General features: G+C 46.1%; 1 protein-coding gene across 2 annotated transcripts; it reads right to left on the bottom strand.

Annotated features, from left to right (window-relative positions):
- Nucleotides 1–543: 543 nt before the first annotated feature.
- Nucleotides 544–10,205, bottom strand: PDCD2 (programmed cell death 2). 2 transcript variants are annotated; one of them, XM_075597028.1, is made up of 6 exons: nt 9,750–10,205; nt 7,899–8,144; nt 7,603–7,743; nt 4,176–4,291; nt 3,439–3,552; nt 544–1,655 (listed from the first exon to the last, which is right to left on the bottom strand). In XM_075597028.1, exons 1-6 carry the CDS (start codon nt 10,030–10,032, stop codon nt 1,494–1,496), a joined length of 1,062 nt encoding a protein of 353 aa, XP_075453143.1. In that variant the 5' UTR covers nt 10,033–10,205; the 3' UTR covers nt 544–1,493. The 2 variants fall into 2 exon arrangements, with proteins under 2 accessions (XP_075453143.1, XP_075453144.1); XM_075597029.1 differs by lacking the exon at nt 9,750–10,205 and adding an exon at nt 9,207–9,296.
- Between the last annotated feature and the right edge of the window lie 3,026 nt (nt 10,206–13,231).

Below are 13,231 nucleotides of genomic sequence, written 5' to 3' on the forward strand. Positions count from 1 at the left end.
CACCTCCTGCAACCAATTCCCTTTACGTACAGGAGCCAAATCTATCTACTATATATTTCTGAAAGCACTGTATGTCTGCGTTCCTAGCGGCAATCTCATTGGTCCCTTGGCCCGCCCGCCCCCGCACACCCCTCATTGGCCTGAGGCGGAGTGACGGGCCAAAGGACACACAGGGACACACACACACACACATAGGGGGGGTGTTACCTACATTAGCGGGGCTCACAGTGTTAGCAGCACCCGCGCGCACCTCCTCCTCTCCCCGTGTCTCCCGCGCTTTCACCCCGCCGCCGCTACAGTCAGCGGGACACACACACTATTATTACCCCTTCAGCGCCCCCCCCACCCACTGTCAGCGGCCGTGCGAGACCCCCCTTCTATATCTCCCACCTCTCCCCCCCCCACACATATACATGCCCCCCCCTCCCCGGCGCTACAACTCACCCCTTCCCCGGCGGGGGAACAGCCGCCTCACACCCTAGCAGGACACACGCCTCACATTTTTACATCACTTATAGCACCAAAATATACATTGTACTGTGGTGTGGTTACAATAAACCATTTTTATACAACATCGTATTACATTTTCTTCCATCTTTCTTTTCAATATTATTATCCAACCTTTACAACAAACAGTCACCTATTGTTCCACAATTTATAAATAATACTACCTGTTACGCATTTACATCCCGGGCAACGCCGGGTCTCTCAGCTAGTAACTGATAAATTGCAGCTACACTTCCTTAAGCATCAATTTTCTGCTAAGAAGGCCCATTGTAACTTCAACATTGTCACTATTTTCTTTCAGCCAATGGCTATACCACCACGCACAGCAAAACAAAGATACTGACACCCTGTGGGTACAATTCCCCTTAACTACTACACTGTTTAATAGTCAGACACAGAAATAAAGCAGACAAATATTTGTCAAGGCATTGCTCGGCTTTTGCCTTAACATGCAATTGTATTTGCTACTAAATCCTGTTACCAGTAATACAGGAACATATTTTGGGGGGAGTGGGGGTGCTGTACATACAAAATTGGTGACATGCATACATATGTATAAACCTCTTAGTTGCAGCCCTAGGTGGGTTACTAACTGTTATACAACCATATGATACATTATAGTAGCCCCATTCTGTCACTAACATTTCTTGAACGCAAAAAAAAGGAAGGTGCCATGGCAGAATTGCCCGATTGTCGCAAGATGCTCTGTGGTGAAAAGTGTAAAGCACTATGCTTATGTTTCAGCAAACTTGCTGTGAATAAACCTACCACCTGTGCTAATTCCCAGGTAGAAAGCACACCCTTGTAAATGTTATTCCTGTACCTAAACCCATTACAAATAATCTTGAGATATTGCCTCACTGGAGTGTGGCTTTCCAAACCCACCCACCGCTGCAGAGCCCACAACAGCTCTATAGTAGTAAAAGGAGAAATAATGTGGTCCTTAAATTTTGAAGCTCTTCACTGGGAATCCAGCCTGTACATTTTTACATAGTATCGCCAACAATGTCCTGTTTCCACAAGAACTCCACTGCATATCGCGTCTCTGTAGTGCAATTATCAGTGCAGGTGAATACAGCCAGAATGCCCCAGTCAATGCTTTCTCCAAGACTGTCCACTTTGAGATGGTTCAGAAGCTGTGGCATTACCTAGTAACAAAGTAAGAGTGTTTGGTTAGCGAAGTCCCAACAAAATTGACATTTTAACTATAACATATTGACTTAACACTTTATATTGAAATTTTGAGGACAATACACATCCTCTTAGGTCCCTCCATTATATTTTTTTATTGTTATATGGGGCAGGTGAAAGCTGCACCATCTTCAGTACAAATTCAATTATGTTTTGGCAGCATTACTAGATAACTTGCAGTCTACCGTTCTTACTGCTCCTCTCAAACCATGGATGCGCATGCAACATCTACCAAGCACAATGCATTCTGGGCAATATTTGAGATTCCCATCTTCACTGTTGGAAGGCTCCAACATCATGTGAGGCATGACCCAAAGGGTTACTTAATGTTTTTTTGTAAATTGGTTAGTGCGAGACATGGATTCAATTTTTAGAAAGTTTAATTCCTTATTTCTTGCTTTTCAACAGTTTAAGTCCTGCCACTGGAACTTTTGCCATGGGGGGGGGGGGGGGGGAGGGGCGGGCGCACATCAATCAACTGCATTCACTGCCAGGGAATTTTGCTGATATAGTAGGTGCCGCTAAAGAAGTTTCACTTCAAAAACAAATTCTATACTGGACAATTTGGGATACACACCAGCCTACATACAATTATTTCTAAAGGCCAGCACCATTCTCAAATTAGTATACACAAAACAAAGTTCCAAATATCAGTGCTATCATTGAGCCAGATACATTTGGCAATTCCTGTATAAAGCTTCTAAATGTATAAACTTGCTTGAAGATGAACAATTGATACACCAGTGAGGGTCTGATATAAACCAGGTGTGCAAACTGGGGCGTGCCCCCTGAGATTGTCTGCAGAGGGCAAAGTGCTTACAGAGGCCCTGCACGCTTCCCAAAGGCACTTAAAATAAGTGCCAGGGAAGCAGCGAAGGCCTCTGTAAACTGCACTTACCTTAGCTCAGATGGCTTCTGGAGACGCAACATGGAGTCAGGATGCCCAGATGCCAGAGCAGAGGTAAGAGGGGGGACGGGGACGCAGGGAGAATTTTTTTTTTTTTTTTTAAAGAGTGCGCTCCCCTGATATAAAACCATTGATATGTATAAGCGCGCGTGCGTGTGTGTTAAGAGGATAATAAAGCCACCGCATGTTGAAAAACGGCTATGGCTTGTTCTCTTCCTATATGGACATAGGTATACAGAGCAGGTATACAGATATAGAGCACAGAATACAAGGTATACAAGTCTTTTTCCCCAAAGTCTCTTGACTATAATAAGGGATAATACTCTGTCTGGTGTGGTCCATTTCCAGTGCGTCCCTCCAGTTCCCAATGATATGCAGTAGATCCCAATGGTAGTGAAAAAAAGCAGAGCTCAGCAAGCAAAATATAGGGGCTACAATACAAAATGCTCAATTAATAAGGTTGGTGACAACATGGGATAGAGCAGTGTGAATCAATAACGCTTTTCGCACGTTGTCAAAGTTTGTCACACTCTTTGACAAAGGGCCGAATGCGCGAAACACAGTGATTCACCGTGCTCTATCCCATGTCATCAAACGAATTAAAGTTATTTTTAATTGAGCATTTTCTATTGTAGCCGCTATTTTGCTTGCTGTGCTCAGCTTTTTTTCCACTACCATTGGTACCTACTGCATTATACCATAGTAGTAAGGTGTTAATGGCATTTACTCTAAGTTACCTTTAATACTAGGGAAGGGTTTGTTACACATTGCTTTGCAATGTAATACACGCTCCATCATCAGCAGTAAAGTTATCATTGCATAACTTTCTTCACCTGAAATTCAAATATCCTTTTGGCTCCACATGGGCAGTTTGGAATTTCCTCCTCTGCTGGGACATTTTGGTGTGAAATCCAGAGCGGTTCTCCCCCCCTGCAGTACCTCAGCACCTGGAACAGGAAACATGCTTTACAAAGGCACAGGCCCCGACTTATCTGTGTCTTGTTTTTACACCAGTTTCTCCTCCAAACTGATCAAGTATGTGACAGCAATGCGAGGATTAGCGGCACACGGACGCGGCACACGGACGCGGCACACGGACGCGGCGAGGATTAGTAGTAATAAAAGCAGCGGTCCTTCTCTAGATTGGCAGTTGCTCTAACATTGAAGGGGAAAGAACCTTTTATAGGAAGCAAGTTTAAATCCCCCGCGTCACGTGGGCCAGTAGGAAGCCACGATGTACGACATTGCAGGTCCCTCTTGGCCCACGTGATGCTGGAGCTATAAACCTCAATTTTGTTTCCCCTCGAGGGGACACATACGGAGTCAAGTATCTCTGGAAGCAGGAGGTCCCTGTGGCTGAAATTGATGCAGTTTGGCAGACTGCCCTGCTTACTATACCATTTTATTTTTTGTAAAACTGGGTTAAAAATAATAATTATTTAGGCTAGGTGGAACCACACCTTTTAAGAGGTTGTTTTTGATCACACCCTTTTGCAAACCTGCAATACAATGCATAGACGTGTTGGATGCTATGCTGGAAATGGGATCTACTGATATATAGTTATACTACCTGCTCTGGTTCCAGTGCAATACGTCTCTTGAAGCTATTAAACACCATATCGTCTTTAGTCTCATGCTTCGCCATAGCCTCTAGTTCCTGCTCATCTAGACCACCCACACAAGATTCTGAAAGAGAGAAAAGCTTTAATGCCACTTTCGTAGTAGAATTTCCACATCATTGCAATCAAAATTATAGGGGCTGTGTCATGTCTATCTCCAACAGTTTAAGTTCTACTACCAAAGCTTTAGTAACAAATCATCAAATGACAGCCTGTGATCGCCATAATCCAGACTGTGTGCTGCATAGCCCTGTACAGATGCACAGCGTGGTGGTCGTTTAAATAGCCAATTGCAATTTTAAATGCTAAAACCATATTTTTTTGATAATGATAAGTGTCCATGCTGTAACGCTTTTACCCAATTTACCTCTATTTAAGGAGATTTCAATATATTGCTTTAGATGTGCCACTGACCCGGCATTCCTTAAACAAGTAATTGAAGACAAAGTACCAGCAGGTACGAAACGCGTCAGGGGATGTTGTAACAATCTAGGTAAAAAGCCATTTTTGAATCCTGTCTCCAATCATCCCTTGATGTCTCTTAATTAAATTCAGCTTGTAACACGTTAAGCAAGACAACAGCCTGTTTAGGCCTCGTTCAGGGTGCTGGCTTCGGAGGGAGGGCGTGCTGCCGTGCGTGCTGCCGTGAGAAACAAAGTATTCAATTTGAATACTGGTTTTCAGGGTAGCAACTGCCCTGTCTCCGAAGCCAGGAGTTGAAGCTGACTACAGTTTCAATAAACGAAAATTTAGTTTTTTGGAACTGCAGCAGCGTCACAGGGACCAAGGCAGCCAATGAAATCATTCTTCAGAATGATTTCATGACTGCAACTTGGATACTTACCTGCCGTGTGTAACCCCGCCCCATCCCCAACGCTGAAAAGTCTGCTGGGGGATAAACACAGATCGCCCAGCAAACTGCAGCACTGCCTCCCTCACGCCCTCCCTCCGAGTCCTGCAGCTGACACCCTGAACGAGGCCTTAGAAATACCATTTGTTTTAAGGTGCCTCACATGTGCTAATTAAGCTGGCTGGGCAGAACTTAATTCAGTCAGGTGACTTTTTAGAGCTATATAACTAAAAGCACAGCAGCCTATGCTATTTGCAGCCTGATTTTAAAGCAGCCCATTTTAAGTAGCATGCAGTGCTGCGGTTAAAAGGGAGGACTAAAGGAGTGAACAATACAACACCTACTGGCCCTGACTCCTGCATTTGAACTACGCTGGAAAGGAGGATATTATCTATCCCAGACTGCATATCTCAGCACTTAACTATGACTAATGCTATTCATATATCTCCATCTTTCCCTCCTTCACCCCCTTCTCAGTTCACATGAACTCCTTTCTTACCTGCGCCCTCTGTCACTACACAGCTATATCCCCTGCACTAAAACACACCCCTACAAATCATCCTCACACATTCTCACTCTTTCCATGCTTCTCCTCCTTGCTTCTAGGGATCTCTCCCAATCCTGGTCCCCGTCTTATTTATACATGCTCTTGTCCTCGCCTCCCACATGCAACTTCTACTCCTCCTGGTGCCAAACCCTCTAACCTGATAACCATCCCGTCACCCTCCTTCCCCTCTCCCTTTCTCCTGTGCCCCTTGAAATGCTCGCTCCCTCTCTAACAAGTTCCTCTCTGTGCATGACTTCTGCTGCTCTCTCTTAAGGTGGCCTTTCTTTCTCCCACAATCCGTGCCCTGATGGCAGGGGTGAAGGCGTGGGACGCCTCTTCTCCTCTCTCTGCCATTACCGTACCCTTCCAATTCCTCCCTCTTTTGCTTTTCCCTCCTTTGACGCTCACTGTCCAGATCTCTCCTCTCCCTGACCACGTGGTGGTCATCTATCGCCCACCTACCTCTACTCATCCCCCTTCTGCCTTTCTCACTTTGAATCCTGGCTCTCTTTCCACAGACTCCCCCGTTTTTCTCCTTGGGGACTTCAACTACCACATTGATGACCCCCTCTCTCCCTTTAGCTTCCCGCTTTCTCTCTAACCTCTTCATTTGGCCTTCAACAGTGGACTGCAGCCAGCACCCACTACCTAGACCTGGTTTTTACTAAAAACTTCTCGGATTTCTCCATTTCCTCTCTTTCTGACCATCACCTCATCTCCTCTCTCTCGCTTCTCCCCTTCTCCATCTCTATCTACCCCTCGTTTCTGCAGAGACCTGCGCTCTATTAACCTTTCCAGCTTTTGATTCCACTGTACACTCCTCCCTCAGCTCTGCTTAAGACCCTGAATCTGGCCAGGAACCACAACTCTGCCCTGTCCTCCTTTCTTGACCTTTTAACCCCCAGACACTAGCTAAATTCCCACAAGCGCATGCTGTGTTTCTGCACTTGTTTCACTGAACGCCTCTGGAGGAAATATCACACTCTCGCAGACTTCCTTCACTACAAATGTATGCTATCCTGTTTCAATTCTACCCTCTCTCAGGCTAAACAAACCTAATTTTCTTCACTAATCAACACGCACAAGTCTAACCCACCCCGTCTCTTCTCTGTCTGACTCCCTATTCAGACCACCCTCGGCTGCCTGTTCTTCTTACTCCATCTCACCTCAGGACTTTTCCTTAAAATAGTCAGTAAAAGGTGGAATCCATAGGTCAGAACATCCCGTTTCCTCCTCCCATCCTACACCGCTTCCCATCTCTCCTCCGGTCTTGACTCTTTCCGCTGTCACAGAGGAGGATGTGTCACTGTTGATCTCTTCTCCCTCTACCACCTGTCCTCTTGACCCATCCCTCCCATCTCCTAAAACCTCTTGCTCCTACTATAATTCCTACGCTCACACATTAACGTCTACTCTACTCTGGTACCTTTCCCTCCTTCAAAACATGCAACAGTCACAGGGCGGCCAACAGAAATCATGGGGCCCGGGACAAATGCAAGGAGCAGGCCCCACCTCCCCCCCTCCCCCCATAGCACACTTTTTTTTTTAAGGGCGCAACTTTTATTTAAATGGCAGTGTTGCGAGCCCTATTTCACACCTCGCGAGCCCCCTCCATTTCCCATGTATTTCTCTCCCCTGCGTCTCACTCTTTTCCTCACTCTCCCTAGCTCTCCTATCCCTCTGTCAATTACCACACGCTCACTCATTCCCTCCCCCCTCACAAAATATATACTAAAAAACTTCCCACCCCCAAATACATACAAAAAAACAATACACACACACACACACTATCTCTTTACCCCTCCCCCCTGCAGAGCTGCAGACACGGCTGTGTATGCTGGTGCCTTTTCTGCCAGAGAAGAAGCTGGCAACACTGACTGCCTCTTCTGCCAGGAGTGATGTCACTTCCGTCACCACTGACTTCCGTCTCCAATCAACTGCTTTCATGCTACTAAAGAGGTTTCACTTCAACAAAAGTTACCAATCACAGCGGACGTTACCACTTCTGCATCCTCTTCTTCATCTTGAGATCTAGAGTCAGAATCTAGCTCCTCGGGTTCCGTGACAATCTCATATTCCGGGAACAGAAACCCGTGATTGGGGACTGCGGCACTCGACGCATCTAAACACAAATAAAAATAATTCAGTGGCGGTATTAACGTTTAGATCATGTCCCCTCTCTCCCCCAAGTTGTATAAGTTGAGATACGTTAGTCTTTCCATAGAAGTTGATTGATGTAGACCAGCTTGATTGTCTAAGACTGTGATTCACACTTACTTGACTCCTCCCCGCACAGCTTTTTATGCTGTAGTTTCCAGTCCGTCGTCTGATGCTCTTTGCTGCAGTAGTGAGCTTTGTGACACCTTGCGCACGCTTTTGGCCCCAAACAACCACAAACCAGGCAGAGATGAAGGCCGGATTTCAACTGGAAGATATTGCAATTAGCACAATCCGGAGAAGGCGTTTCTGGTGGAGGGTCATAGGGATATGTGTTGTTCTTCCTCGGAAGCTGGCTCCGGAAAACTAAATGGATACAGCAGACAGATCATACTGTTATTTATTATATAAAATGTGATCAATATTTTAGGCTAAATTTTAGCATGTGCAGAAACTAGGTTCTCCGATCCTCCATTTTGGCTGCCCATCGTTTTTACTGCCTGCTGCTACTTGGGGAACTACAGGCTAATAATAATAATAAATCATCTTGGAACAGAATGACCTTAGCTGTGCCTCGGGGGTTGTACCGCCTCCAGCTAGGCAATAATAGCCAGGTAATTCCTTGTTATTATTACCTAAAATAGCATTTAATTCAAAATCCTATATGTTTTTTTTTTAAATGAATCAGTTGTGTAGTTTTGGATGATAAATACTTAAAGCATTTCCTCCCCCTCATGTCCTTTTTTTATGTATTGCATTTTCTTGGGTTTCTATAGCAACTATTTAGGAAACCACAGCACTTCCTCTTTTGAAATAGACAGCCATAATGGGTGCACTGGGAAGCAGGATCTTTACCGATCCATCACAGGAGAACAGTTTGATTGGCAGCTTAGATCATTGTATTACCATAAAGGCAATTAACTGCTGCATTTAATTTAAAAAAAAAAAAAAATAAGAAAAACAGACAAGAAGAAATGCTGCCTTCAATGTTATTTAATTACCTTCCAGTGCTTTGAGTTTTCCCACACTAACCTGCTGTGGGGATATACTTCCACTCCTCTGAAGCAATTTGTTGGACACAACTTGGGCAGCAAAACAGGCTTAAAATAGTGCAAATAAGACTTGAGTACTGATTTGCATTTACAGGCCAAAATGTGTAAGCTCTCGTAGCACCAAATTGGAAGACAAATAAGGGAGGTATTTTCCCCTTGCAGTCACTTGCATTGGAAGATGAGCTGGGCTGGTCAGGGAGGCAGTGACAAAATTATATTCTTGCCTGAAAAAATTCAAGAAAGTCTGCCCCAGTGATTAATATCGGTACCGGAGGGTATGGTGGCATTATTTTCTTTATTAACATGCAAGGAGTAACAATACTGTATTTTCACCACCGTTGACCAGAATTATTTTTTTAGTTTGGATAAGTATTACCGTTAGTATTTTTCTTCTTGTACTGTAGTGAACATAAGATCAGTAGTCTCCACGATGAATGGCATTGGAATGTATTAAACCTCATCTGCCTTTTACCTGCCCAAGTTTCCCGTCTATTTAAATCCTTCTGGAGAGAAATTACATGCTGCTCTGACTACCTTGCACAATTCAGTGTCACATACAGGGATATACCAGACACACACAGACAGACACACACAGACACACACAGACAGACACACACAGACAACACACACAGACAGACACACACAGACAGACACACACAGACAGACACACACAGACAGACACACACACACACAGACACACACACACACAGACACACACACACACACACACAGACAGACACTAACAGACAGACACACAGACAGACACACAGACAGACACACACAGACAGACACACAGACAGACACACAGACAGACACACAGACAGACACAGACAGACACACAGACACTAACAGACAGACACACACGTCACGTGAAGAAACTGGCCAGCCAGTCAGAGCGCGGGAGGCGGCGGAGGGATACCTGTAAAGCAGCGGTTCTCCGAGCTGCGGTGACAGCTGGCTCTGCGGCAGCAGAAGAGGAGGAGGGTCCGGTGGAAGTTCCCAGCACAAGGCGCGTAGACCTGCAACAGGAAGGCCAGGGGGTTCCCGCACACCCCGCACTGCATCTCTGCGGGGCCTGGCACTCCGACCTCCCCGAGCCAGGCCGGCCTCCCGCCAGCTTTGCTGGGGAACTGAGCGCTGCGCAGCCGCCAGGCCTCGGCCTCCTGCACGAAGCCCAGCTCCACTGCGCGTGCGGCTGCCATTATCTACGAGCAGAGACCTCTACAACACGTGCGCGGCTCTAAACGTCACCCGGAATTCCCTGCACGCGCAGGTGGAAGTTCACAGGCTCTTCTGGGGAGCATGCGCAAACACGTCTGTGGGACCGGAGCGTCACTGATATTGTGACGTCAGGCTGTCGACGGCCATGATTGTTTTGGGTTCCAGTCGCAGAAGCTGATGTTTTGATTACATTCAAAAAGCGGGCTGATTACTCACTACCGGCGCGAAGAGAATCCGCTGAGAGAGAATAAGGGAATGTAAAGGGATTGTGCGCCGTTTGTGTTTAAATAAAGTTTATGGAATCGCTCTGATTGGCAGTTGAATAAAACCATTTGATTGGCTGTTGAATATAACAATTTGGCTGGCGGATGGAGCATTCTGATAGGTTGAGACGTTTGTGTGCTGTGTCAGTAGTGCATGCACACAATACATGTAGTAAGAAGAGGGGTAGCCCCCGGTGCAACGCTTCCGGGGAAGTCTACAGGTCCCAGAGGAAGCTAATCAGCAAAGCAGGTGGCAGGCACACGGTCTTATTCAGAACTTATGAATAAGGCTGCGCTTATAGTGCAAGCGACAGTGCTACCAGAAATCTGGTAGTCGTTGATTTTTGGAGAGACAGTCGCCGCATGTGACTGCCTTTAAGGCCTCGTTCAGGGTGCCAGCATCGGAGGGGGAGCGTGCTTATGTGCGGGCGGACGTTCGAAACAAACTGTTTATTGTCTCCGAAGTATGGAGTTGGTGCTGCAACAGTTTCCATAAACAACTCAAGTTGTTTATTCAAGCTGCAACAGCGTCACTGGTACTTCGGCAGCCAATGAAATAATTCGGGAAAATGTAGTGAGAGGAGCAACACCGATCCCTAACCTCAGGTCTGTAGCCCCGCCTCCTCAACGCTAGCAAAGGTCTGCTGGGGATGTGCACACATCGCCCAGCAGACTGCCACGCGTAACACGCGCCCTCCACCTCCTGTCTGGCACCCTGAACTCGGCCTAAACCATTCACAGAGCGCCTATTGCATTCTGCCCTCCCACTTCGTGACGTCACTGGTCTTGTCGCCAGTGACGTCTCTCAAACCTGAAATACAACTTTTGCGACGGGTGACGTCATCGGTCGCGTCGCCATCACTATACGCGCCGCCTTAGACTGTGTGCCTGCCTCCTGCTTTGCTGATTTGTATGGTGACAGGTTATTTATTTGGATGATGAGTGAACACGTGTTTAATTTGTTTTGTTTTTAGAGACATTAAAGAGGATATTCAAGCAGCGTAAAAGGGAAAAAAAATAATATATATATATATCTCAAATGAAAAGGATCACTTGTGAGCACATTCACATATCGGACAGGTCTGCAACCCTGCTTTTCACCGTTATCTCCTAGCATACAGCGCTTACACTGCAAGGGATTCTGAGAAATTACACGTAAATGAGCACAAAGTGTCACCTTTTCCTTCAAGGCATGAACCCCTATGAGCTTATGCCTGCTGAATTGCAGTTTTCAGCACAGCCTGGGTTAAGATGCAAAGCCAGTAAACCTACCCACAGACAGCAATTTCGACCTTTTGGGTCTCATCAGTGTGAGGCTGGTTATACTGCCTTTGCAATTTGAAGCTGGGATAGGTTTCAACCACATTTAAGGCCGCGTCCATAGTGGAACACGCTAGCTTCTGCACTTCCTCCCGGCATCGCGCTTCAAATATAAACTTGTTTGTATTGCGAAGTGCCGCTCTCCCTGTAGCGATTTCCAGCTTCAATTTGCAAAGCCAGTATAACCAGCCTCACACTGATGAGACCCAAAAAGTCATAATACCGTATTTCCTCGATTGTAAGACGCACCAGCAATTTGGCCCTTACAATCGAGTTCAATTACTTTTTCACTTACCATGTTTCAGGAGAGGTCCCATGTCAGCGGAGTATGAAGCGGGCGGCAGCAGCAGAGGGTTGTAGATGGAAAGCAGGTTGGACTGCGGCAGCAGGACAGGTCCCAAGTCTGCAGGTGAATGAAGATAAGAAAACAGCGTGCAGGCGTGCGGCGGCAGGAGATCATAACAGCAGCAGAGCTGAGCAGGAGCGACATAGGGGGAGGAGCGCACTGTAACACCTGACATGGACCGGTGTCTGACTTCCGGTTACAGTGCACTCTTCCGCAGCCGTTCCCCTATGTCGCTCTGCTCCTGCTCAGCTCTCTTGCTATTATGATTTCCTGCCACTGCACGCCCGCTGTCTTCTTATCTTCATTCATCTGCAGTCTTGGGACCTGTCCTGCCGCAGCTGCACTCCCACCCACTTTCCATCTTCAACCCTCTGCGGGCGTGGGACCTCTCATGCCTCCGACACCCGCTTCGTCCTCCGCTGATATGGGACCTCTCCTGAAACATAGTAAGAGGAAAGGAGGGGTTAATAGACACTTATTTTTTTTTAAATTCTTAATACATCGATTTGAAGATGCACCCCGATTTTGGACATGTGAAAATCGGAAAAAAGGTGCGTCTTAGAATCGCCGAAATATGGTAGCTTTCTGTGAGTAGAGTAGCTTTGCACTTAAAGCTCCTGTTCAAGCTGCCGTTTCAAAAAAAAAAAAAAAAAAAAAATCCCATTCAATATGTGCACCAATATAATCTGCACACTGACAAGTGATTAGCTAAGCTGCAGATCGATCTGTTCTGTAATCGATCACTTGCTCAGGGTTATTTAATTCAGTTCTTGCACAGCATTCTGGGCTATGTAGTCCTGGAATATCAGTGGCTGGGCAGTTATTAGATACAATTGGTTCACTGCTAGAGAGAGGGTGGGTCTCAAGCGTCAGAGCCTATCAGAAGGGGAAGTGGGCTGTCACTTTGGAAATGCTTCATACATTAGAAACATTAAAAATGTCTTTAAAACATTCTTTCTTTTTTAAATGCTACAAGTATTTTCTCATAGTACAGAACTGATTTATATTACCGTATTTCCTCGATTGTAAGACGCCATCGATTGTAAGACGCACCATCGATTTGGCCCTTAAAATCGAGGAAAATTACTTTTTCACTTACCATGTTTCAGGAGAGGTCCCATGTCAGTGGAGGATGAAGCGGGTGGCGGCGGCAGGAGAGGTCCCACGTCTGCAGATGGTTGAAGATGGACGGTGCGGCAGATGTGCGGCGGTGGCAGGACACATCCCAAGTCTGCAGGTGAATGAAGATAA

This window comes from Ascaphus truei, chromosome 4 (genome assembly GCF_040206685.1).
Source record: "Ascaphus truei isolate aAscTru1 chromosome 4, aAscTru1.hap1, whole genome shotgun sequence".
NCBI classification, from domain to species: domain Eukaryota; kingdom Metazoa; phylum Chordata; class Amphibia; order Anura; family Ascaphidae; genus Ascaphus; species Ascaphus truei.

Excerpts from the sequence above, each read along its gene's own strand:
- PDCD2 (XM_075597028.1), bottom strand. The coding sequence starts at position 10,032 with ATGGCAGCCGCACGCGCAGTGGAGCTGGGCTTCGTGCAGGAGGCCGAG. Across the intron at positions 8,145-9,749 it reads GGAGAACCGCTGCTTTACAG|TTTTCCGGAGCCAGCTTCCG; the intron begins GTATCCCTCCGC and ends GTATCCATTTAG. Across the intron at positions 3,553-4,175 it reads TTGCACTGGAACCAGAGCAG|GTGCTGAGGTACTGCAGGGG; the intron begins GTAGTATAACTA and ends TTCCTGTTCCAG.